Source organism: Atheta coriaria, unplaced genomic scaffold, assembly GCF_025399875.1.
Source record: "Atheta coriaria isolate IRGN ID8LTWV9N9 unplaced genomic scaffold, Caltech_Dcor_3.1 hic_scaffold_9_pilon, whole genome shotgun sequence".
NCBI lineage: Eukaryota > Metazoa > Arthropoda > Insecta > Coleoptera > Staphylinidae > Dalotia > Dalotia coriaria.
In genome coordinates, this window is record NW_027045451.1 from 2,709,698 (window position 1) to 2,734,551 (window position 24,854).

Below are 24,854 nucleotides of genomic sequence, written 5' to 3' on the forward strand. Positions count from 1 at the left end.
TCGCAATCGCAAACTAGCTCCCAAGTTGCAATACCTTCACCGCACCGAGTTGACATTCGATCCCATGCATCGACATTCATCCACAAAGCGTTCATACGTTATTGCGCTCGCAGCCAGCGAGGTATGTCTGATGATATGCGTGTATGTTGTGTTGCCCGGAGAGCCCACAATGTAAAGTAGGTACACCGGCAAACGACACGACGCGCTTATAAACCACGCGGAGCAATAAGCTAAACAGCGCAACGACTGAAGAGGACACGAAGATGATGCTGACGCTTTGTCCACTCAACTCTCAACTCCGCACAGCTTCTCAACTTGATGCTACTTTGTCTATTGCGTCTAGTTAGTTTCGTGATTCGCGCGAGCGCCGTCAGAGTGCGCGGGGTCTGGGCCAGAGGACCAAGAGTCGCACGATAATCGCTTCGATGCGACCATAAATTTTTCCAGGCTTTATGTTATAATCGAAGTTATTCAAGCGTGGACGCATTCGCTTATAGGACTGGCGACAGCAGCAATGCAGGAAGATACTGATAAACTATGCCCGGGAATAGTTTTCTCAGCGAGCGCACTACAAACCACTCTGAGCATACAGTAGCGCCATCTATACACAGATCAAGGAACTTAAATTTTATTTCTCGTATTTTCACATATTTAACCTTATTTTATCAACAAATAAATAAAAATTAATATAAAACTGTCGGAAATTAATTTTTTATGCAGTTTATCAATTAATTTCCGCATATTTTCGCCTAAAATGCAATTATTTACTTATTGTGCCATCTGGCGGGCGGCAATAAAAGTTTCTCCCCGGAAATAGTCACGTTGACACTAATCGCTCAGTTAATTATATTAATACTAAATTAATATCATCAACTGCACTTGCCAACGTTTTCCTCGCGCAAATAAAAACCGAAATTCCATAGTACGTATAGTCTAACACATGTTGAATAATCGTACAGGCATTGAAAGCAATTTGCATGCGATTACGAATTAATACCGCGCCGTTAATAAGCCTGCGTTCGTATCGGCCGTTTGTGAATGCGAGTACAAACAGCACGTACGCTCGCACGTACAAACAGACAAGCAATAATATATCGTCGGTGCCCGATTCTGTCTGTCTATAATAAGCGATAGAAGGCTCGAAAACGCTCTTGCGAACGCTCGCTAAAATTCAATTAATTAATCATCACGCTTTTTTCTACTTATTACTTCTATTACTGCACGCAGACGGCTCCGTTTGCAATTTGCAATTTATTATTTATTAATATACGCGGCGCTAATAATGCGACGCACTTATGCATGCAAATCGCAGAATATTATTAATAAATAAGCATTAGGTGCATATTATGCGCTTAAAATTATGCATTATAAATTCGCGACGATTTGTATTAATCAGAGTGTGGAGAGTGAGAACGGATCATATAACAATCTAAGAGTTTATCGGTAAACATCGGCGTGTATCATAGGAGTCAGTATGTTTGCTCTAGTGATCACAACTTGATAAGCTTGGATGTTGTACATGGATTTTGCATTAATAACGCGTTGATTAATGGTTCTATATTAATATGTAAAATTAGATATTAATATGAGTCTATAAAGATATGACATTTAAGTATGATATTATGTCCGAGGCGAATATCAATCAATAGTAATTAGAAAATGTTATGAAATATTATTTTTTAATTAATTTCACATTTAAATGTGTATGTTCGATTGAATGTCTCCAACATAGGGAATACGGTGTAATATAGGCAACCAATATTACAACCACACGCAACATGCTACTTTAACACAAAATTTATCTCGGAATATGCGCTTATCAGCCACAAACAAGTGTGCATGACCTCGACTATAAAATTCGTGCTCTCTTGTTATATAATTCACAGTTCATGGTTACCCAATAAACCTAATCAAACCATTCTTCCGAATTCAATGTCTAAAATAAAAACAGGAAATTACAATCACTGTTTAGGCTTGTATGTCCATAATTATCGAAACGACCTTTACATTTGTTCAATTTAACTATAAATTCAAGCAAAACTCGCAAAAACAAAGAGAAGGAGAGAAAAAGCATAGATTTGAAAATCAATGGTCGCATAGGCGACCAGTACAAACCGGGTGGTTCAAGGTTTAAAGTACCATGTATGAAATATGGTACGAAACTTGTCTCACATGCAGTAGCGGTCGCCACGCTGCGTCTAAACGAAAACGATCTAGGAAATAATCGTATTTGCATTCGCGTGTGTAAGCGTGGTGGCTCTGCTATCAAACTGATTCTGATAGAAACGGAATGCGCGTGTGTGTGTAAGTGGACAAGTTCAAAGCGTCCGCAGTAGTTGAGTCGATTCATCAGCGCCTGAACTCAGTCGTAATCGACTATTGTCGAGCAATAGACGCCAATACGAATCGGAGAAATTGAAGATAAACAAGTTCAGAGCGCAAAACGGGTTCAGCAAACTCAGAAGAAAGTTATAGAAATACCAAAGTACAAATAAATACATGTAAGTAATTATAAACTTTAATTTAGTACTAGAAATACGTTTAAACTGATAAAGCGCCATCTATGGCATAAAAATTTAACCAAAAAACTTACAACTGCGCAAATTTGAGGTTAGGATATATTTTTGACAGTTTGACAGTCGTAGTTATACAGTTAGGCAGTTTCAGCACCCTCTAGAGTCTCTGAGAAGTACTAATTCCTTCGTTTGTTGCCTTAATCTCAACATCGACAGACGTAGTTGCCACGTCACAAACTAGTAGTATAGTTTGTGATATACGAGGCGGTTTCGCATGATAGTGGTGAAATCGAGCATGACGATTCCATTACTGCGTTTGATTGCGGCTGAAGAAAATTGGCAATTGCACACCTCGCCCGATTTGCGTACACAAACCTCTGTGATTGTGTTTCTGTTTCTACTTCTGCGTGCAGTGTGTGATTAATTATTACCCCAGTTAACTCATGAGGTAGTTAGAATTGGAATTTAACCTACGTGTTTGTTTTTCTTCGCATTTTTTCGTCGCTGTGAAGCGAATAAATGCGGTAAATCGAGTTAAAAAAGACGTTCGGCTTTTAGATTTAGATGATTAATGATCCGACCGGTGGGACGTGTATTAAAATACATTAGAGCACTAATAACATTTGTCAGTTTTAAACTGGGTCGGCACATACTCGTAGCGAACGTGTCTACGAAGCTGTGTTTTTTTTCGTGTACTGCGCATGTAGTACAAGCGATTTCATGCGATTAAAAATTTCGAAGCGTGTGAGCCGCGCTGAAAATTTTTGAACTTTGTTACAGATATTTTTTTGACGTGTGTATATTGATATTAATGACACCTCATACTGAGTTGTAGATATTTCCGTGTTTTGTTGAGTTTACCGAACACTTACTTAACTTAAGTCTGGTTAGTCAAGTGAATGTGGAGAGTGGCGATATTGACACATATGAATCGATATTAAATTATGCTGGAAAACAACTAAATTTAATAGAAAACATTTAAATTTTGTTAAAATTACTTAGAAAATCATTTTTGTGACTAATTTTTTGGGGAGTTGATGCCAGTTTATTATCTTGTGGCCCTTGTTTCAACTTGAAAGCTCAACCTTCTTGTAAATTCCCTTCAAGTGAATGTGTGCGAAATTTGCAAAGAGCCTCCATACGTTAGCGTTATGAATGCGTCGCCAATACGCCGGTAATACGCATAATATAGTGCCGTGTTCGGCATAATGAAGTGAGTTGTAAGTTGTAAGCTGGTTAAGAGCTTAACGCATGCGTGCAAAAGTGTGCGCTAGACGCGCACATGTTGTCGAGCTTAACGTTTGAAGACGTGCGCAGGTTTTGTACGTTTGCAACTTGTTGCGCGAGCATAATTTTAGGAATGTGCAGGGGAAACTAAAACATTTCACTACAATAGTTACAAATATTTGTTTTATACGCTCATTATTGTGTTTTTTAGTTAAATAAATATTTTGTTAAAATATCAATAAAAAAGTGATATAGTCAAATGTTTAAAAGTATAAAAATCAGTGGTTTATTAATACAAAAGAAATCTTTTAGAACTTCTGATTTACTAAAACTGTTTTGCAAATGTTGGCTGACTCCTCGCGCCTGATCGACTCTGAACTATTCAAATGATTTCCTTTATGTTTATTTAAACACGCATTTTCTCTACGTGCCCTTAATTATTTTCCGCTTGTTGACACATTTATCTGTGTATTTACCTTGCACAAAACAAAAAATATTTTTTCTATTTTTAAATTAAAAAATAATTTTTAATATAGTTCTCAATGTGTTCACGTAGCTACGGTAGATGGAAGATTGTGGAAAATGTAATAGCGCAATAATCTATGCAAATCTAAGTGTTATGAAGAGGCATTCTTTCTGTCATTGGAATGAGATGTGACAAAAGCGGCCGAGCGTGTGCAAATGCGCAAGTGTTCAACCGTAAGCAACACGAGCAAAATGTGCAAATTGTTTTGCATATTGCCTTGCGCACTTGCACTTGTCGTTGTCGGTTATACAGTTATAGCCATTCAAATTCCAATTAATGACACGTAAAAATGTCTTCATTATATGCGTACCGCAGTACAAACGCGTTTTAGCATAGAAAAGAAAGGAAGGAAAGTCATGTTAAATAGAATACCGCTCGTATAACATCTAATCACTTATGTAAATTCCCAACATTCTACCGTATGATTTTATTTTGTTATGAAATTATTAGAAAAATATTTTTTTCTCGTTTGTTTGAGTGACGTATGGCATTTTATATGGTTTCGTGCTACACCGTAGGCATATGCGCAGGCGCAAGCACCAACCCGTGACTAAAGCACTTTACTCACGGCCCTAGCTGTCCGTGTTTAAAAAACAACTTTTTGTGAAAAAACTCACACTTAAAAGATGAAAGTAGAAAAAATATTAAACTGACAGGCAAATAAAACAAACCAAAAAGTTAATAGAAGCTCCATCACGCGTCAATAAAATAAAGTGCAAACACAAATAAACCAATCATAATAAAAAGCCGCTGAGCAAAAATCCGCTTTCAAAAATAAAATAAAACCCAGTGGGAATGAATGTAGATATAAATGGTGTGACGGTCGGTTGGTTGAAAGACACGAGTTGGAAACGTGCAAGAACTTGCGGAAAGCATTTAGCCATTTAATCGTCACCCAATCGTCTCATCCAAGTCCCCTCAACATCTCACACGCGCAATAAAATCCACTTCTGTGAGTAATTTAATTAAATTACATTGTTTAACATTTTACACGCCAAAATCATATTTTAACTTTAAACATATTGTATGTTCCACATTTAAGTTCACCATGTTCTCATGGCACGAAGAAATTCGCCCAATTATTTAATTGAATTTAATTTAATTCATATTTTACGATTTGGTAATTAACAACGCGCCAAACCTTTAATTACATATTAATTAGTCAATTGTAAATATTAATTAAGCATAATTTGTTGTTTGCTAATTTCACGTCTTGCTAAATAAACATCTAGCTTAAGATGTGAAAGACTATTGAGCGATAAAATTATCAAGTCTTGTGTGCTAGAAAAACACGATAATTAACATTTCAAGATTGAATTCCATAATCGCAAAGATCTCTGGAATTCCAACTGGAATAATAACTGTATCGATTTTTCTAATCGGAAATACCATCAACGGCCATCTGAGGTAATTCAGCATCGCCTTAAATACATCGTTAATTAGTCGCTTTAATTAAGCCACGCATAGTTTTCTAATAACTTTAATTTATTAGTGTTATTGGTGCAGTCAGTCATCGAAACATTTATTTGTTTTTATTCAAGTAGTTTTGATACAAAATATCGATAGCATTAAATGGTCAATTTGTCAAAGTCCACAATATCGAAATTATTTTAATGTGAATTCTATGCGTAGCGCAGCGTAAATATCCGTTAGAGGTTAGAGTAAACAGAGATTTGTTTGAATCAATTTCATATTCAAATTTGAATTCCACTGCAACGCCGAAAACGATTTCTAACAAATTAGACAAAGCATGTTACGCTGTGAGATGATTTTTCTAAATGTTTCTTTGGGTTGTATACAAGGCGAAATGAAAACTTAAAAAGTAAAGATTTATTTTTATTCTGTTGATTTGTGTGAGAATATGACTTGATTTTTATGTATCCACACGGTATCCATGCAATTTAAAAACAACTCCCCTGGTAGTCTCTAAATTCTCATGACATACGCAAATCAATCTCAGCGGAATCGACGCCGTATCGATCGGCGAATCGAACATGTTGAAGGTTTCGAAGCTCGCACTACTAAACGAGAAAAAAATGGTTTGTGTAACTTGCTTCATACACCCAACTTGTTACTCGAATTTGATTACTGTTTATGGTTAATTTGGATAAACAAGATTTCACGTTGCGTATCGCATATACTGTGTGTTATAATAACGAATTAAATTTAATAAAATCCGCCAAAATAAATGAAATATTTGCTGGTGTTTATTTAAATATACTGTGTATGTATGTCTGAAATCAAAGTATTGAGCTAACGTCGGCAGATCGTAGATCCCGGCGCTCGCGAGCTTTGAGCATCAATCGACGTCCTCCGCATTACTTTTCCGAGCGGCGAGAAGACGTCTAAACTAAAAACCGAGGCGAAAATCTGGGCGAAATGCGCTGGCGCAATAAAGAACCGCCGAGTGCTCGCCGCACCGCGCAATCCGGGCATAATGATTGATCAGTGTAGATAACATCGATTATTGACTGATGGATCCGTGTATCTATTCGGATCCGGCATCCTAATCAATTTACATTGCTCGCCATCAAGCCGTCACTCACCGGCCAAACTAATGGATTACAACAAGCCGACTGTGTGCGCGCGCGTCCACCAAGAGTCTACATTTTCGATATGTTGTAATCTGCGCATGCGCATGTGAATTACACTTCCAAAATATGCATTGAGGTTAAATTTTAACAAAAATCTTACATTTCTAACCTCAAAAACTCGACTAACCTAAAAAATTGTAAAACGTCACTTTTCTCAGTTTAAGATTGCAATTTTGCAAAAAATAATAATACGAAACGTGTTTTAATAAACTTCGATACCAATTAACGCGATATTATTAATGAAACAAAGCATAGTTAAAGGGCAGATTTATGGTTTCTCTTTTTGTGTGAATGTGAACACGTCGCATATTTTTTTCTTCTATTCTGCAGAGAATCAATGCGGAAATTCATCGCACACTATCATAAATCATAAATACGTGCGTCGTGCGTGCGCTCTCGTTTCACAACTTTTTCTTTATCAGAAACACATGTTTGCAATTTATATACAGTGTGGCCCCGCCATTATCAATCAAAACAACATCTTATATTTAATAAAAATCAATCCGCTTGATAAAATAGCTCAAAACAACTAAAAAACATTGCAAAACTCTTAATTATTCATAAACACCATTAAAATGAATTCATTAACATCAACAGTTTGACGTTTTATGTGCTTAGCTTCGACGTGTGCTTACAACTCACGCAAGATCAGAAAAAATGAAAGAAAAATAGGAGTGCTGTGGAGGCGCTGGAATTTCTGAGCAAAGAAAGAGGAATGAATTTTCGATGTGATGTGCCCGAGTCAATTTGGTATGCGAAATACCGTTTTAATAGATTTCTACAAAACTCTCATCTCTTCAGTCGTTGAGCTAGGTATAGAAATCGGTAACAAACCAAACGTGTATTACGTTTACGTGCACCATACGTGCGCACATGACTTGCAGTTAATTATTGATGATATACCGAAAACTATTAGATTTTATCGGCGAGTTTAGCTCAAGTTTTGAGTTAATTCTCTTTGTGTCAAACACGCCACATCAAAATTCCGCTAAAGTAGCATCTTATTACATGTAGATTCATATTTTTGTTGGCTAATGGCATGAAAACAAAGTATTAGTTTGGTATTCACGTGGCGTGCGCGACCGGCGAAATTCCGCCATCATAGTTTCCTCTGGTTTGTGCCGATTCACGTCGTTGGCTCGTTGGAAAACTGCTCGCGCGGTGAATTGTGAATAAGAACACAGAGTTTCGGAAACCGCAGCGTGCGCGCATGGCATTAAATCATAGTAACGAACGTAGGTGCTCCTTACCGACGTCGCAGTCTTCACCTATGCGCCCGATAAAAATATGGGAATCATAGATGCGCGCACGCTGAATATATCAGAATATCATGGCGCGTTATGATCGTCGCGTGACCCCGCGTCCATCGCCGCCAGTATAGAGGTTTTTATTTTAGTGGAAGTTGTTGATACACTTGGTATAAGGTGCATAACATTGAATTTGTGGCAGCGATGATAAAGTGGAATGCGCTAATCGTGATAGTCGTTTCATGTGTTTGCGTCGTCGCCGTGCGGGACCGCATAATGTTCGCTTTTTCTTAATGCCGCATGCAAATCAGTCGCAGGCCGCAGAACCACACTTTAGAGGGGTTTTAGATGTTTCCTGGCAGTAAATCATGTTTAGGTTTACAAAATTATTGACGAGAAAAAATTATTTTTATATTTTTTGTAAAAGCATCTTTAATTTTCATCAAAAACTTTAGAAAATTAAATTTTAAGTGTTGAATTGATGCCAAGTGATAGGGAAAAGCCGAAAATTTAACAAATAATCAGAAGAAGCCACTGATTATTGAAGAAAATCGATAAATAGATAAAAATTTCTTGAAAATAGCTTGAAAATTATTGTTTCTCATTGAAAACTTGATAGTTTTGTATAATTATGATTTTATTTTACATATTTTCACTTGTTATTAGAAAAAGAATGTTTTAAGAATAAAATCCCCCAAGAAAATTTGCTAATTGAAGCATTTTTAGCAAAGTTATGAATGAATTTTTGAATCCGAAAAACACTCAAAATAAAAACATGGAATGTAATTCGATTTACTCTCGTATTTTGTTTACATTAATATTATTTCTAAAGTAATCACAATGTGAGGTATGCGATAAGACGGCGAAATATTTTGATATGAAATTCGTCCGCATGCGCCGCGATTGTGAGATCGTTCATGTTTGTACCTGACTCGCATGCAGACTTATGACTCACATTTCCATCGCATGCGACACGGCTCAACGCAGCACGACTCAACTAAATCCGATTTCTAAAAGACCTAAAACTTTGACCAAGTTGAGCTATTTTTCCGCGAGGCCTCCAAGTTCACATCATCAATTTATTGCACGCTCGCTCGCCTTCTCAAGTTCCTCTAGCCCCTGTTCAGTCACTTACGCGCACGCCGCGTTACTTTACTTACTCTAGGATACTTTAAGTTTAAATGGCGTCGAGGACACTTACCGTTCCGATTTCTGGTTGATGCTGTACGCCGACTGCGAGTTGAGAGTATTTACAATTCACCGCACTCAGTATTTGTAATGTTTCTGGTTGCAATGTTAGCGCGCCTGCAACAGTAATTTAGTTCGGCTTTTTATTTCGGCACGCGGTTGCACTCGAGTGTGTTTTATCTTCATTGATTTCGCTTGGGTCGTCCGGTTCTCGCAGCGAGCATGTGCGAAACAAAAGAAAATTAAGCATTAAACGAATTAGAACTCCATTAAATCCCATTTAACTGATGCTGAGCGCGCCGTGAGTGCCGTGCGAGCGCAGTTTGTTCGTTTGCACTTTCGGCTATTACTTCTCGCCAGCACCGCGCAACATTTAGAACTTTCAGCCATTTTAACGGTATTAGTCGAGGATGAATAAATTTGCGCCCCGATGCACGACACAATCACTACTAGACTAATACGAGCGGGAATCTTCTGCGCATTCCTGCTCCAACTGAAACTAATGGTTGCCAACCTAAAAAAATCCATAACACCAAACATGTTCAAAAACAATACCACACTTAAAAATCACTACAATTAAGTTTTAATTTTAAATAAACTCATTTTTGTTTGTTTTAAATCGTTTGGTAACCCTACTTTAAGGACAAATGTTAAAACAAAGTTAGTACATTTAGTTAGTAACACTGCAGTTAGTGTACGTAAATGTTTCTAACTGCTGGATATACAGTTGGTTGCAGATGTTTCTCAAAAGTTGTTTGGCTTCGATAAAGAGAAATGTCGATATTACAGGGCGCATTGAACAATCAGTGGGTGCCTAGTTTGGCAGAGCATTCGACGGTCGCTATCTGCGGATCGTGTACGCCGGCGAATGGGAAATTAATTCAGCGACACAAGCAAAAGGTGCAAAACCTCGGGCAGCGCGCCGCGCATTTCCGAGTACGTATATCAAATTATCACCCGCCGCATCTGACGGGCTCTGGCTTTGGACGCGCACGCCAACACCTGCTTTTCGCGCGCCCGCAAAAACATTAAAGTTTAAACTTTAATTCCGTGCACAGCGAAACGGCCCGCAAAGTTAACTCTGCGTGAAAATCAATTTGCGTTCCATCTTTGTATGCTATCTGCTGGGAAGGGTCCTTAAAAACAAAGTATTAATGAGTCAATTAACATTTTTACGGAAATCTGTGTTTTGTTACAGAAAACTAAATAAAATGAAAATTGGAATCCTTGGTGCTGGTGCCGCAGGGTTAGTTTCGTTGAAATACGCGCTTGAAGAAGGACATGAAGTGGTTTGTTTTGAAAAATCCGCACGTTTAGGTGGTTGCTGGAGCGGAGATGGCCGAGTTGGTAAGGACGAGTTAGGCAACCATATTAGCAGTGGAATGTACAAAGGATTAACGTAAGTCTACACATAGACAACCCGACATACATATTTAAATATTATTTCTTTTCAGAACTAATTTACCCAAAGAAATTATGATTTTTGATGGTTTAGAACACAACCCACACTCAAAATCTTTCGTGGGCCAAGCTGAAATCCTTCACTATCTTCAAACATACGCAAAAAAATTTAATCTGGCGAAATCCATCCGTTTTGGTCATGAAGTAATATCAATTGAGCCATTGTCCAGCGATCCGAACACAAGATGGCGATTATTAGTCAGAAACCTAACCAAACCTGATGAAGAACCCACCACACATGATTTTGATGCATTGATGCTTGCCCCTGGTCACTTTGTTCATAAATTTATAGCTGATATTAAAGATGCCAACGTATTTCAAGGAGATATGCTTCATAGTAATGATTTTCGTGATGGAGCCAACTACGTTAATAAACGTGTATTGGTAATTGGTGCTGGACCATCAGGAGGAGATATTGCAAAACGTGTCGCACAACATGCAAAAATTACTTTTCAAAGTGTGAAGGTAGATTCACATAAATTCGTACCAATTCATAAAGATGTGGTTGAAAAAGGGGAAGTGGACCATTTTGATCGGAATGGTGCACATTTCCAAGACGGAAGCTACGAGCCACTAGACGTAGTCATTTACAGCACTGGTTATACGTACATGGTTCCATGTTTGAGTCCAGCATGCGGAATTCGGATTGAGAACAATTGGTTTAAATTCCTGTATCATCATTGCATCAATATCGAGAGGCCTTCCATGGCCATCATCGGATTGCCTTATGGAGCATCCATATTTCCGCTTGCAGATCTACAAGTAAGGATATTTCCTTAATTAAATGCTAGAAACTAATACATTTATATTGTGCTTCTTTTTCCTTGAAGGTTCGTTATTATATGGCATATTTAGCTGGAAAATTCGATTTACCAAGTCGCGAAGCAATGTTGGAAAGTGTAAGTAATGAACACGCTGTGAGAATATCCAAAGGTGTACCAGATCGAAATTTCCACAACTTTTCTGATTGTGGACGTGCATTATCGGGGGCATTGGCCAAAGAATCAGGGGTCCGTCCAACTCCAAATGTGATATTCAATATTATGGATGCTCTCCATGGGGCATGGAATGATCAGGATAAATTTGAGATTGTTGATGATGAAACTTTTAATCGTACTCCTCCTGGAAATATTAATTGAATAATTGTACATTTATATTACCGAAACAATATTTTATAATTTTATAATAAATTATAACTTAAAAAATTGTCTTTTTTATTTCTTCCTAAAAATATTTTAAGTTAATTTAATTTTTAATTATTTTAATTCAATTAATAAAATGTGGGCTATTGTAGACGGGTCAATAATCCAATACATATTAAAATTATGTCACACATTATTTTGACATCATTACATTATTGAAACTATGGCCCGAGGCGGTTGTAACCGGAATCGAGACGAATTGCAAACGATACAATTCGATAATATACGAAGTGATGTACGTCGCTACTGTTGCCGCTGCTCGTTTGTTGTTTATGTGGGACACCGAAAATACGATTTAACCTATTTTCAACTTTATCACCGACTTATCGAACTTACATTTAACGTCCATTGAACCAAATTAATGTACGGAATTTTAAAATTAAAAGCTCCAGAACATTCGAGTTTAAAATCAAATTAAAATTAATCAGGAAATCATTTTTACAATCATTAATGATGTGTTTGTTAGAATTAACAAACGTTCAAAACCTAATCTCGCACATGGAATATTTTGTTGACCTTAACGAATGAATTAAAAATTATTACACAGTAGGAAAATTACAATTTCATAAGGAAGGTATGAACTGTAACCCCATTGACGAAGGTCTTGCATTATACTTGTAACCAAACATGTTTTGCTCTTCTTGCATCAATAAAACTGACGTAAAACGCAAACTTTCGATGCAACAATAAATAACCAAAAAGTTTACACAAGTCCACAAGTTTAACTGCAATTAACTTTAATGCACAAGCTTAAACATTTCGCACGTGTAGAAAAATTAGAAAATGATTAATAAACAACTTTATATCTGAATGTTTATATGATGTAAACATTGAAACTTATTAATAATTTCCCAGATGTAAATATGTTTATCCAATTTAGTTACAAAATACGTAATAACTAAAGTGTGCGGAAAAAATGGTAAAACCATTTCGTTCAACAGTCGTTGTTGTCAAGTTAACTTCGCTTATTTGTGAATTATTTGTTTTTTCTCGGCGTGGTAGTGATAAGCGACAAGACGTTACGCGCAAACGCTTGGTGATCAATAAACGGAAGCGACTTCCTAAAACTCACATATAAAGGCAGCCTCGCGCCGGGGAAATTAATCAGTGCTCAAGTGTAATTAAGAGAAGAAATTACCATATAGACAAGTGAAGCGAATTCGTAAATTGATTAAACGCATCATAAATATTCTAATTAAAGTTTTGGAGTTGAATAAAAGTTGAAATTTTTTATTTTATTTTGGTTAAATGTAAATTTGAAAAATGTCGCTAATGAAGAGTATGAAAAAGGTAGCTGTCATCGGAGCCGGTGCCGCTGGCCTGGCTTCCGCTCGACATCTCATCGCCAACGGCTTCGAATGCACCGTCTTTGAACTTGCACCGGAACTAGGCGGCACCTGGCTGTACACAGACGATGTCGGAACCGACAAGTATGGTTTTCCGGTTTATTCTGCCATGTACAAAGGACTAAAGTAAGTTTTTTTGCTTGTTTTAGTTATATTTGTTTTTTAATGCATGAAAAATATTTTTTCTGGGGGATTTGGTCACTGATCAATTAGAATTCAATCAAAGTAATAATTTAAAAATGAAATTATGCAAAAATTTAGTTGATAATAGTTTTATATCAAAAATTATTCATAAATTCGTGATATATTTAGTTTTATTGAAGCAAATTTTAATTTTTTGCATTTTTAGTTAATTATTTTATCAAATCTTATTTTTAATCTGTTTTGCAACTATTTTAATCATATTACAATTAATTTTAGAGCAATTAAGTAATTTTACATATTTTTTGACATTTTTTAAAAAAACTATGAATTTTATTAGTTTCCCTGCCAAAAAACCTTCTCAATGAGTTCAAATATTTACCTACTTTAATAAACTTGCATTAGCCTTGAAATATTTCTACTCATAACTTATCACTACTCCAAAAACGATGTCTAGACCCAAATATGCGAAAAAATTCCGCGCTCCGTGTCAGAGTTTATCGCACAGACATAATCCAAACATTTTTGCGCTGTGCCCCAAGCAGACAAAATAATTAATTACCGCTTATTGTGCATCTTTTGCTTGTGCGCGGAATTAATCGATGGTAATAATCGATGCGCCGCGAAACCTGAGCGAAGCGCGCATCCATGACGACAAGTCGCGCGCCGCGTTTGTTCCATCCATCCGTGGCAATCGTTTTAATCATCTAAATTAACAACCGAATCGAGCGTGAACGCATGAACATCAATTAGTTTTCTCGAATACCTATAACAACGATTTTTCTTCTTCGACAATATTCTCATCTTTGACTTATCCAATTAACATTGCTCGATGTATCGGCATCGATAGTGTGATTAGTTATTTAAAATTTGTAATTTTAATGAATTTCCAATGTTTTTCAATGCGTATCTACTAAATATTTGTGCGCCTCTTAATTTATTTATACGTATGCACTTGCAACGCTGAGGTAACTAATGAATATTTGTTTTTTACCAGACGTGCACGAAAATTATTAATTACACCCACGTTATCAATCAATGCTCTCGCTCGGTACGCACGTCCGCGTGGCGGAATACAAATGATGCATGAAGTTACTGTAAACGCCAGAAAAAAATGAAAACGCCGATGTAACAGAACGGATTCCTTCTCGGGTAGTCGGAATTAGTTGTAATTAATCTTTGAGTCAAATTTTCTTCCGTCAATTTTTAAATTATTAACGAAAATCAACTAAATATCTTTATCCAGAAATTATTCTAGTGAAAAATCTAACATTCACTCTAAAAAACAGTAAAAGTTTTCTTATATGAGGTTATGTAGTAAATTTGCTACTAAAAACACAGAAATTTACCGTTTCCTGTTTTGCTACATCATAAAATCCAGATTTTTACATCTTTTAATTATTCACAAATATCAACAAAATGTTTCAAAATTAATTCCAAAAATTATTTTACAAAGCAGTCAAAGTTTATTTACCACTAAAAAACAAAGAAAATTACAGTTTCCTGTAATTTTTCTAAATTTACTAGGTTAGGACTTAGTTATAACAAATTTTATCATTATTAGCAGAGGCCGCTGCACACGTTCTTTGGCAAAAAAAGAAATATAATTATTATTTCTTAAATTTTCTCTCCAGCTCATAACAATTCCTACCAACTCAAAACCAAAGCACCCTACCATGAAAAAAGCTCATACCTATGAGCATTCTCTGCGCATCTATCCGAATCGATAATAAATCACTTCTCCATTTTATTTCTTCTTGTTTTATCGCGTCGTTATCGCGCACGTAATAGTTTCAACTTCGCATACTCACCCATACGCTGACCAGCACCGGCGCGCAATGAATAACAGAATACACATAAACGTAAGCTCACTAAAGATGTGGAAGCACGACGAACAAATAATGAACTCGCTTCGAATCAGTGTTCCGCCAGTGTCGATGGCCACTCATTGCTTCAGACAGTCGAAACGCATTGAAAAATAACGCACGCCGAAAGAAATCGACGCCAATCATAACTTATGATTACTATTTTCAGAACCAATCTGCCGAAAGAGGTGATGGGCTTCCCGGATTTTCCAATCTCTAGCCAGACAAAATCGTATCTAACACAGGCGGAGATTTTGATGTTTTTGAAAGAATATGCGAATGAGTTTAATTTGAGAGATCACATCAAGGTAAAACTAATAGTTTAAACATAAAATCTCAATGTTTAAATTATAAATTTTATTTTATATAGTTTAACCATCATGTTGTTGATGTGGTTCCGTGCGATAACAATAGATGGCGCGTGCATGCAATTGACAAACCAACCAATCAGCGTTTAGAAGAAGTTTTCGACGCTGTAATGATATGCAACGGTCATTACAATGATCCAGTTTTTCCGGAACTTGAAGGAGACGAATTATTTTTGGGGCAAATCATGCACAGTCACCAATATCGTGAACCTAAAGGCTTCCAGGATAAACGTGTGCTTGTTGTTGGCGCTGGTCCCAGTGGTTTGGATCTTGCTTTGCAAATATCTCGTGTTGCACAAAACGTAAGTAAAAATTTTAAATTTCTAAATAATTTTGAACAAACTGTATGTATGTTCAAGTAGTTAAATCAAGATATGAATAAAAGATGCAAATGTATACGCAAGTTAAGTATCACTTTTCAAATGCTTAATTTCACGTCGGTGGCGTTAATTAAAACTAAGCGGCAGCAACTTAGCTTATTAGTTAATTAGATGTAGCATTCGCAAAAACGAACGGTGAAGTACACCACGGACATGATTGTGTATAGATTGACAATAGGAAAAAAGCGCAGCAAACGCCTCAAAGAAACGTGAATATTAAGTCGGAGTCGGCTGCTAATTAGTGGCATTCTCACAATATCAATTATACGAAATTGCATCGAGTGCGCTTTGCATCGTGCACGCAAAAGGAAAAACGAAGCGTGGCGGTGGCGCAAAAAGCGCGAATGTGCGCCCGAACTAATTGACCGATTGGAGATTGGACACCGTTGCGCGCGCGAGAACAAAATCCCGCGTCCGCCGCGAAAAAGAGGTGAGGCTGTAAATTCGAGATCAAGCCGAAGCCAAAAGTCGTCGGAAACAGTTAACATTTGTAACGATTGGCTGGTATTACTTGCCATTGGCTCTCATCACGTGTTGTTAGTACTTTACCAACACAACACACACGCTGTCATTGGCCAACATAACACTAAAGTTCAACCGCAGGCTGGGATTCGAACAAAATATTAGATTTCTAACGCTCGGCGAAATTTTGCGTTGTTGTATTGATTATGGACGTGGATGATGGCTTCGAAAAAGGCTAAGCGTAATTGTCTGCATTAATTGTTAGCTACACGCCTCGTTTTTGTGGATAAAACGTAATTAACGTCGGAGCCTGCGCGCACCGTGTCGTGCGATGTGTTCCCAAGCATTTTCGTAAATTATTAATTAACAGTTTCCCGTTTGTTTCTGAAAGCCGCGCAGACGCGCATTGCTCACCGGCCGTAAAACTTATTACTTACTCGCGGCGTGTGCATATAGTTTTAATGAAGATAAGTAGTCTTCGGCGAACTTGCGCATCTTTGAAGATACGAATACTATTCCAAGATAAATTATGTTTTTGCAACTATCGGAATTAGTTTCAAGTAAATCTATTAGTACAAATAATTATTTTCCATTGATGAAATTGCTGCTATTTCATTTTTTAAATCAATTTTACGTAATTTATATTCATTTATAAGTTAAAATAATATGTTTTAATTATACGTGATTTTGAATTTCAATTTTTATGAACTAAATAAAAAAATTTTAATATTTTTACGTAATTTGTTATATTAAAACAGCAAAAACATTAAAATTTGATTATAAAACGTTGCAAGAATTTGTTTTCACTCCTAGTTACACATTATTGAGTCTGGTAGTTATTCCAATGATTTCGATAACATGAAACGACTTGTAAGTAATGCGCGTGGAGAAACTTAGCAAACAAGCCAAGATTAAACAAGCGGAAAACAGCAGCTAATAATGTATCGTGTGCACTTGTGCGAAAGCGCAGAATAAAAGTGCAAGCACGTAAATAAATGAAAATAAATTTTAGGTGCAACAGTGAAACGAGTTTTCCTTAAAACTTAAAATCTTGAAGATCTTGAAGTACTTTCGCACACGCAAAACTAATTTTCTTCAGTTATTCGCGAGAAAATTTATTATTTCCATTAAAATTTTAACTTCAAGTAAAATTATTTAAGAAATTAAATTTTTTAACCGATAAACCAGTTAAAACCTGTTTGAATGAATTGATTTTTAGCCTAGAAATTACAACTACGTGCGAAAACTCATTTGTTTCGTAACATTAATTCACATAATATAAAATAATAGACCATCGATAAATTGGGTCTATCAATATCGTAAAATCAAAGCAATTATAAGCGCGGATACACGACGTGATCGCCTCGCTCGCCTCCAATTGCATTGCGGCATCGTATTTCTAATATTATTACTGACTGACACCACCAACAACCCAGCGGTGCTCACTAACAACAAGCGCGTTATTGATTATCTCGTTTTTAGATTTATTGGAAATTCTCGCGGGCCTTTAAATAAAGGTTGCAACGCAACGCAAAGAATTTTACAGAAAAAACAACATAAAATTCAATGCGAATCCAAATGCAATTCTATGACTGTGTTTACTATGACGATATTAAGACTTATTGATACAAGAGTAATAATTTTTAATTCAAGGCTTCAGAAAAGACTTGCAGTCTTGGCTCTTGACTCAATCTGCGATCACAACTAACGCAATTTCGTTTTCATGGCGTTTCGGTTTCATTGCGTCGCCTCGCCTTGCATTTAACATCAATTAAACGTGTAAGAATCGATCACGTTTCAATCGGTTTTTATTGCACCCATCGAACATAACTCTCCGACAAAGAATTTCATGCGGATGAGAAATTTTATTACAAAATGTTTTGTTTTTTAGGTCGTATTGAGTCATCATTGTAAAGAGCTGAAGACAAAGTACCCAGAAAACGTGGCGTTGAAGCCCGATGTGGAGCGTGTTGTGGGCGCGAACCGAATTCGGTTTATCGATGGCAGTGAAGATGACTTTGATGTGATATTCTATTGCACTGGTTATCGCTACAGCTTCCCGTTTTTGCACAAGGATTGTCGCATTGAGATCGTTGAGAATCACATCGCGCCGCTGTATAAGCACATGGTGAACATTGAAATGCCGACAATGTGTTTTATTGGGATTCCGTTCAATGTTTGCGCTTTTCAAATGTTTGACTTACAAGTAAGTGACTTTAACTTTTGCAAAAACATTTTATCTTATGATTTAAAAACTCCAGTTTAATTTTATATTAATTTCTGGTAATATTAAAATAAAACTTACTTTTTACAGGCACGATTCTTTGTCGCATCCCTAAACGGTGTTTTTACACTCCCTTCCAAAGAACTTATGTACGCCGATTTGTACGATGACTTGCAGCAAAGAGAAAACAAAGGTTACACAAAACGACAAGCACATTTAATGGGACCAGATCAATTCGATTACTATGAAGATTTAGCAAAACAAGCAAAAACCACACCGATTCCTCCAGTTATTGTAAAACTTCGTGATGAGAGTGTCAAACGACTCTACGATGATCTGATCAACTTCCGTGACGATAACTACAAAATTCTTAACGATAATACTTTTGTTAAAGTCAATTAACAGTTTTAACTATGTGAATTATTTCATACCAACGTATTTTTGTAGATAGATATTTATATTATGTTCTAGTTATAAGTTTGTATTATTCTTTAATAAAATTTTAGTATTGATAATCTGATTTTGTTGATACTGCGCCAAACCTTTTTAATCAATTTTATTGACGAGATGTACAAATAAAATGCACCAGCTGGTACATACTGCGCCATCTGTCGGAACGCGCTTGTACTTTCGCAAGACAAATTCAAATGCATGCTGGATTTAAATTAATCATTCCTATTACTGCATATTTTACTAATAGAAACATTATGTATATTTTGTAATATTATTTCTGGTACGACTATTACTTATCAATTTCTTAATAATATCTCAATGCGCATTAAAATCGAGTTCAGGCTCTACATAACCTGCTAACTAACCTCGCAGCAATCTTGTTTGAATGAAGAAAACACACCGAACCCACGTGTTTGTCGATTGTCGTTACATTTCTGTTTCCTCGTGTTTTCCAATCTCGAAATAAAGTTACAACTCACAATATGGAAGAATATAAACTCGGTGCACTGGGCGACCTGATTTCCGGAGGAAAATCACCTGGCAAGGGACTTGGAAACAAAAAGTCGCCTAACAAACGTGCAGCAGGCACCCCAAATGGCAAGGCTGGACCTATTGCCAATGCAACACCAAATGCTAAACGCACACCGATGAAACGCAAAAGCAACGTGGGTCAAAACCAAAGCCCCAAGAAAGTGAAACAACTTACTACAGAAGAGGATGATGAAGATGATGAAGCTGAGGAAAATCAAAATAATTCAATAGAATTTAATCCTGAAAATGATGCAGCAGAGGATTCTGATGAGGATGAAGATGTTGATGAAGAGGAAGATATGGATCAAGATGAAGCTGAATCAGATGAAAAAGATGGTGAGGACAACTTGAATGAAGAAGATGATGATGATGACAATGACTCTGATGAAGAAGAGGAAGATGATGATGATGAACCTGAAGAACAGTCAAGTAAACCCACAAATGAGAAAAAAGGAGATGCATCTAAGCTTAGAGAACTCTTCACAGATAGAACAATTTTTGTTGGCAATATTAAAATTGGTTTACAAAAGAAACTGGTTATAAAGCATTTCAAAAAGTATGGAGTTGTTGAATCTGTCAGATTCAGATCAGTTGCTGTTGAGAATCCCATGCTTGGCAAAAAACTATCCATTCAGAAGAACAAGTTACATGCTCAAAGGACCACCTGCAATGCATATGTTAGATTTGCAAATGTTGAAAGTGCTCAGAAAGCAGTTGAGGGAGAAAATGGGAAAGAATTTTATGGATTACACATGAGAGTTACAATGTCTTGTACAAAGTCTCTTTCCTATGATAACAAGAAAACCTTGTTTGTTGGAAACTTATCATTTAGTAAGTAAAACATTCTAAAATCTCAAATGCATATTAATTTATTTCTGTTTGATTTATAGAGGCCGAAGAAGAAGCCCTGTGGACTGCGTTTGCTTCATGCGGCGAAATTGAATCAGTGCGCATCGTTCGTGATAAACGCACGAATGTATCCAGGGGTTTCGGCTACGTTAACTTCAAATCACCCGACTCCGTTCAACTAGCTATGGAAATGGGAGATGTAGTTATATTCAATCGTACTGCGCGTTTGTCCACCAGCGAGTTTGTTCAAAAAGTAAAAACTCTCGACCCGGCTAATGATTGCTGCGTATTCATCGCTGGTTTCAGCGCAGGTACACCAAAAGGCGCCGTTATATCCGCGTTCCAAAAAATTGGGCCTGTCGCAAAAGTACGTTTAGTCAAAGATAAGTTCACACACAAAAACACTGGCTGCGGTTTTGTTACATTCAAAAACACTGAAGCGGCGCAGAGCGCGTTACAGAAAGAAATAACGATCAACAACCAGCTAGTACAAGTACAAGTTCCGAGGACTACATTAAAAGGCGCGAGGAAAGCTAGAACTGAATATGATGCGAGTCCGAAAAAGTTCCCCGCGTATAAGGGAATGCTACATTTACGTGGGCCGAAACCGAAAGGTAGAGTTGGTAAACCGTTGAAAAAGAACGAGAAGCGAAAGAGTACTGGTGGATCTCCACCGAAATCCTTCCAAGGATCGCAGGGGAAGACCAAGGGAGAAAATGATAAAGGAAAAGTCAATCGCGGACAGTTGATGAAGAAAAAGATGGCGAAAAAAGTAGCACCTAGGGCGTAATGCATTTTTTGTGTTATAATATGTTTCTTTTAACTATTTTGTTCCACAACATACATTTAAACTGACTTATATAATTATACCTAATCGCTGAAATCATATTTCCTTCGAATTTGTTTTTATTTGTCTAACTAATATCTGATAAGGAAAGAAAAATTATTGGTTAGTGATATGGTGAAACATGTTCAGTCTAGTATTAGATTGCAACATGAATGGGCGTCATGAGTGCCATATCAGAGGTTTGTCTAAAGAGGATTTATTGGCAGTTATACGAACAGTATGTTTCTTTGTGGCGTATTTCACTATACACTTTTATAATAACTATTTTTAGAGCAAATTCAATGAGATAGCGGATGTAATTGAGACATTCAATATTTGTGGTAGTGATTTACTCGTGAGTATTCAGATTTTTGGCTTGTTTATGAAAATATGAACAAATCATGGATTAAAATGTTGTAGGATATGAAAGAGTATGATGCTTTGCGCAAAGTTGGACACGCAAATCGCAAACTGTTTGTAGAACTTTTGAATTGTGTCCAACAAACTCCCCAAATTTTGTTTCCTCTTAAACCAACATTGAAACCAAGAGTATCTTTTATTTCGAGACAAGTTTCATCGCCGAAAGAGACTAGTAAAGTAATTACCAATGAATTGAATGGAATGTTTGCACAATTAAACACTTCTGACGTGTTTAAATCTGGCAAAAATGTTAAAGAAGATCCATCCTTTATGACGAAACAAATTTTATCGCCTACAGAAACTTCTAAAGGAATGACCAACCCATTGAATGGAATGTCGGCACAATTAAGTAGCCCTGAAGTACTTAAACCTGTTACAAAGATTGAAGAAGAACAAAGAACACCTGAACATAATGCCAAACCTATAAAAATTACAGAAACTGAGATTAAAGATGTTAGATTACTACCAGAAGTTGATTTAGATCAAATAAAAAATTCCGTAATGAAGATGTTGCCCAATATACTCAGTAGAAATAAAAGTTTTAAAAAGCCGCCACCACCTACTTCTCCAAAACCAACGAAGCAAAGAAATAATAATAAACTTCAAGAAACTACTGCAGCAGTTGTTGAAACAGTAGATTCAAAGAAAGAACCAACAGGAACACATCAAAATACTAATGGTTTTAAATTTGCTTTCTCTCAAAAGGAATTGATTGAATTAGATTCTAATCCAAAAACACTTTCGTTCGATGATCATAATTCGGATCAATTTTACAAAATACCAAAGTCGTTTTCACCAAGAATTGAGCGAAAATTAGTCAACAATAACATCTCGGAAAAAGACGACGATAATATTCCCAAAACACTTTGGTTCGATGGAGATAATTCGGATCAATTTTACAAAATACCAAAATCTTTTCCACCAAAAATGGAACGAGAATTAATCAACAATAATATCCTGGCGAAAAATGACGATATTGTTCCAGAAACACTTTCGTCCGATGATCATAATTCGGAGCTATTTTACAAAATACCAAAGTCTTTTCCGGCGAAAATGGAACGAGAATCAAACATGAATAATATCCCGGGAAAAAGCGACGATAACGTTTCAAGAACACTTTCGTCTGAGGAAGATAATTCGGGACAATTTTACAAAATACCAAAATCATTTCCACCAAAAATGGTACAAGAATTAATTAACAATAATATTAGGCGGAAAAACGATGATATCGTTGCACTTTCGTCCGATGATCACGATTCGGAGCAATTTTACAAAATACCAAAGTCGTTTCCACCAAAAGTCGAACAAGAAGCAATCTACAATGATATCCCGGATATAAACGCCAACAAAGTTAACGAGAATATATACGAGAATACTCGTCTACCACGTTCAGACGATGAACCTCCAGAATTACCGGAGCGTCCAGCCAATCTGATATTTACAGCTAAAAAAAAACAAATCAAACAAAGACAGCAATCACCGGATGACGAATCAAACAATCACGATCACTTAGACAACGAACACTACAGGAGACTTCCAAAACTTTCCAGTCAGCCGCATATGCCACTACCTCCTTCACCAGCCGAGTCTCTGCTAGTGCCTCGAGACCCACTTAGAAGTAACCAATTTTTCAGAGATTGCACTCGTTCGGAAGCCGTGCAACTACTAGAAACGAAAAGAGTAGGCACGTTTCTCTTGCGACCCAGCTCAAGACCACAGTTTTGGGGTGTACTGGTGCTTAACGGAGAGTTAGGCGTGCAAAATATTCCACTTTGCTATAATAATTACACAAACGAGTATTATTTTGCTTCAAAATCCGGGGATCTACAAGCTACACGTTTTAATAGTTTTGATTCATTGCTTAATTATTATAAAGATCATGCTATTAATGGCGAATTGTTGCTAGGGTCAGAGGTCAATATATTAAGTTAATACAATAAAACTGGCGATAAAAAGTCATTTACACCAGGTGAACGAAATTCCATGAAAATTTACTATTTGCTTATCTCACTTTGCTCATATTTGTACTGATATAACTATGCATCATGTGAAACACAACATGGGCGTGTATCAGACATACGTGCAGTTTAAACAAAATGGCAATCAGGTACTCGTATAAATCGCAGCTTTCTGCAATGACATCGGCAGATTTAGTCAATCAAATCAAAGGAACAGAGTTTTCTGATGTTTGTGATGTTATAGAATTGTTCGAACTCTCCGGTAGCGATATAAAGGCAAGTACACATTCACAATGTGTATAATCATACATTACTGATCGTACTTCTTTACTTTATGATAGCTGTTATCTGAATTAGACTTACAACTGAAAATTGGACCGCAATTAGACAATTTAAAACTTCAGAAGTTCCGGGCGTTTGTTCACGTCGTGAAAACACAGCCACATAAATTAATGTATTATAAAGAATTAAGTACATGTGCTAACAAAATGGCTGAATATTCTTCTGATGTACAATTTAAAGTGCCACCATCACCTGATTATGAAGTACCACCGCAGATTAGTTATACTAACCCATCTTCGGCCAGAACACCTTCAGTTTATTGTCAACTGCCGAAAGTTGACACCAACGCTCCATTTTTACCAGAAGAAGTTTGTTATTTGGAACCAATTAAGGCGAAAATACTTGGTAGCACTATTATTGAATCGCATCGGTTCTATAGATGTGTGGATCGGAAGCAAGGAAAAGAATTGTTGAATAACACACCAACTGGAACTTATCTTCTGAGACCTAGTGGGGAGTCGAGTTTTTTGGCTGTCCTGATGATACACGGTAAATTTAAGACGCAGAACATTCCGATTTGGTTTAATAAGAGTACTGAGCAGTTTTACCTGAATACATCGGAAGATTATGGCTCGTTGAAGACGTTTCGCACTGTGGATGAGTTGTTACAGTATTATACAGTTAATGATATTAATGATGATAAATTGTTGAGGAATAATGAAGATAGTTTACCTCCTGTACAAGTTAAATAAATGTTGTAATATAAGGAAAAATTGCGATGGAACCAT

At 36.5% G+C, this 24,854-nt stretch overlaps 4 protein-coding genes across 4 annotated transcripts; all 4 read left to right on the forward strand.

Moving 5' to 3' along the window:
- Nucleotides 1-2,275: 2,275 nt before the first annotated feature.
- On the forward strand, nucleotides 2,276-11,964 carry LOC135799023 (flavin-containing monooxygenase 3-like). Its single transcript, XM_065312034.1, has 4 exons — nucleotides 2,276-2,501; nucleotides 10,497-10,697; nucleotides 10,753-11,521; nucleotides 11,590-11,964. The coding sequence occupies exons 2-4, from the start codon at nucleotides 10,510-10,512 to the stop codon at nucleotides 11,896-11,898; spliced, it is 1,266 nt and encodes a 421-aa protein (XP_065168106.1). The 5' UTR covers nucleotides 2,276-2,501; nucleotides 10,497-10,509; the 3' UTR covers nucleotides 11,899-11,964.
- A 1,092-nt stretch (nucleotides 11,965-13,056) lies between these two features.
- On the forward strand, nucleotides 13,057-19,262 carry LOC135798708 (senecionine N-oxygenase-like). Its single transcript, XM_065311620.1, has 5 exons — nucleotides 13,057-13,433; nucleotides 15,483-15,621; nucleotides 15,684-15,983; nucleotides 18,415-18,729; nucleotides 18,838-19,262. The coding sequence occupies exons 1-5, from the start codon at nucleotides 13,225-13,227 to the stop codon at nucleotides 19,147-19,149; spliced, it is 1,275 nt and encodes a 424-aa protein (XP_065167692.1). The 5' UTR covers nucleotides 13,057-13,224; the 3' UTR covers nucleotides 19,150-19,262.
- Nucleotides 19,263-19,528: 266 nt separating this feature from the next.
- On the forward strand, nucleotides 19,529-21,466 carry LOC135798706 (uncharacterized). Its single transcript, XM_065311618.1, has 2 exons — nucleotides 19,529-20,562; nucleotides 20,622-21,466. Exons 1-2 carry the CDS (start codon nucleotides 19,683-19,685, stop codon nucleotides 21,368-21,370), a joined length of 1,629 nt encoding a protein of 542 aa, XP_065167690.1. The 5' UTR covers nucleotides 19,529-19,682; the 3' UTR covers nucleotides 21,371-21,466.
- Nucleotides 21,467-21,515: 49 nt separating this feature from the next.
- On the forward strand, nucleotides 21,516-24,850 carry LOC135798704 (uncharacterized). Its single transcript, XM_065311615.1, has 4 exons — nucleotides 21,516-21,644; nucleotides 21,699-21,761; nucleotides 21,827-24,060; nucleotides 24,126-24,850. Exons 1-3 carry the CDS (start codon nucleotides 21,549-21,551, stop codon nucleotides 23,756-23,758), a joined length of 2,091 nt encoding a protein of 696 aa, XP_065167687.1. The 5' UTR covers nucleotides 21,516-21,548; the 3' UTR covers nucleotides 23,759-24,060; nucleotides 24,126-24,850.
- Nucleotides 24,851-24,854: the final 4 nt, after the last annotated feature.

What these genes read in the sequence shown, in the direction of transcription:
- LOC135799023 (XM_065312034.1), top strand. Translation starts at nt 10,510, where the DNA reads ATGAAAATTGGAATCCTTGGTGCTGGTGCCGCAGGGTTAGTTTCGTTG. An exon ending in GGAATGTACAAAGGATTAAC is followed by an intron (nt 10,698 to 10,752) that starts GTAAGTCTACAC and finishes ATTTCTTTTCAG; the next exon opens with AACTAATTTACCCAAAGAAA. An exon ending in TTCCGCTTGCAGATCTACAA is followed by an intron (nt 11,522 to 11,589) that starts GTAAGGATATTT and finishes TTTTCCTTGAAG; the next exon opens with GTTCGTTATTATATGGCATA.
- LOC135798704 (XM_065311615.1), top strand. Translation starts at nt 21,549, where the DNA reads ATGTTCAGTCTAGTATTAGATTGCAACATGAATGGGCGTCATGAGTGC. An exon ending in TATTGGCAGTTATACGAACA is followed by an intron (nt 21,645 to 21,698) that starts GTATGTTTCTTT and finishes AACTATTTTTAG; the next exon opens with AGCAAATTCAATGAGATAGC. An exon ending in TTTGTGGTAGTGATTTACTC is followed by an intron (nt 21,762 to 21,826) that starts GTGAGTATTCAG and finishes AAAATGTTGTAG; the next exon opens with GATATGAAAGAGTATGATGC.
- LOC135798708 (XM_065311620.1), top strand. Translation starts at nt 13,225, where the DNA reads ATGTCGCTAATGAAGAGTATGAAAAAGGTAGCTGTCATCGGAGCCGGT. An exon ending in GCCATGTACAAAGGACTAAA is followed by an intron (nt 13,434 to 15,482) that starts GTAAGTTTTTTT and finishes TACTATTTTCAG; the next exon opens with AACCAATCTGCCGAAAGAGG. An exon ending in TATCTCGTGTTGCACAAAAC is followed by an intron (nt 15,984 to 18,414) that starts GTAAGTAAAAAT and finishes TTTGTTTTTTAG; the next exon opens with GTCGTATTGAGTCATCATTG.
- LOC135798706 (XM_065311618.1), top strand. Translation starts at nt 19,683, where the DNA reads ATGGAAGAATATAAACTCGGTGCACTGGGCGACCTGATTTCCGGAGGA. An exon ending in TGTTGGAAACTTATCATTTA is followed by an intron (nt 20,563 to 20,621) that starts GTAAGTAAAACA and finishes TTTGATTTATAG; the next exon opens with AGGCCGAAGAAGAAGCCCTG.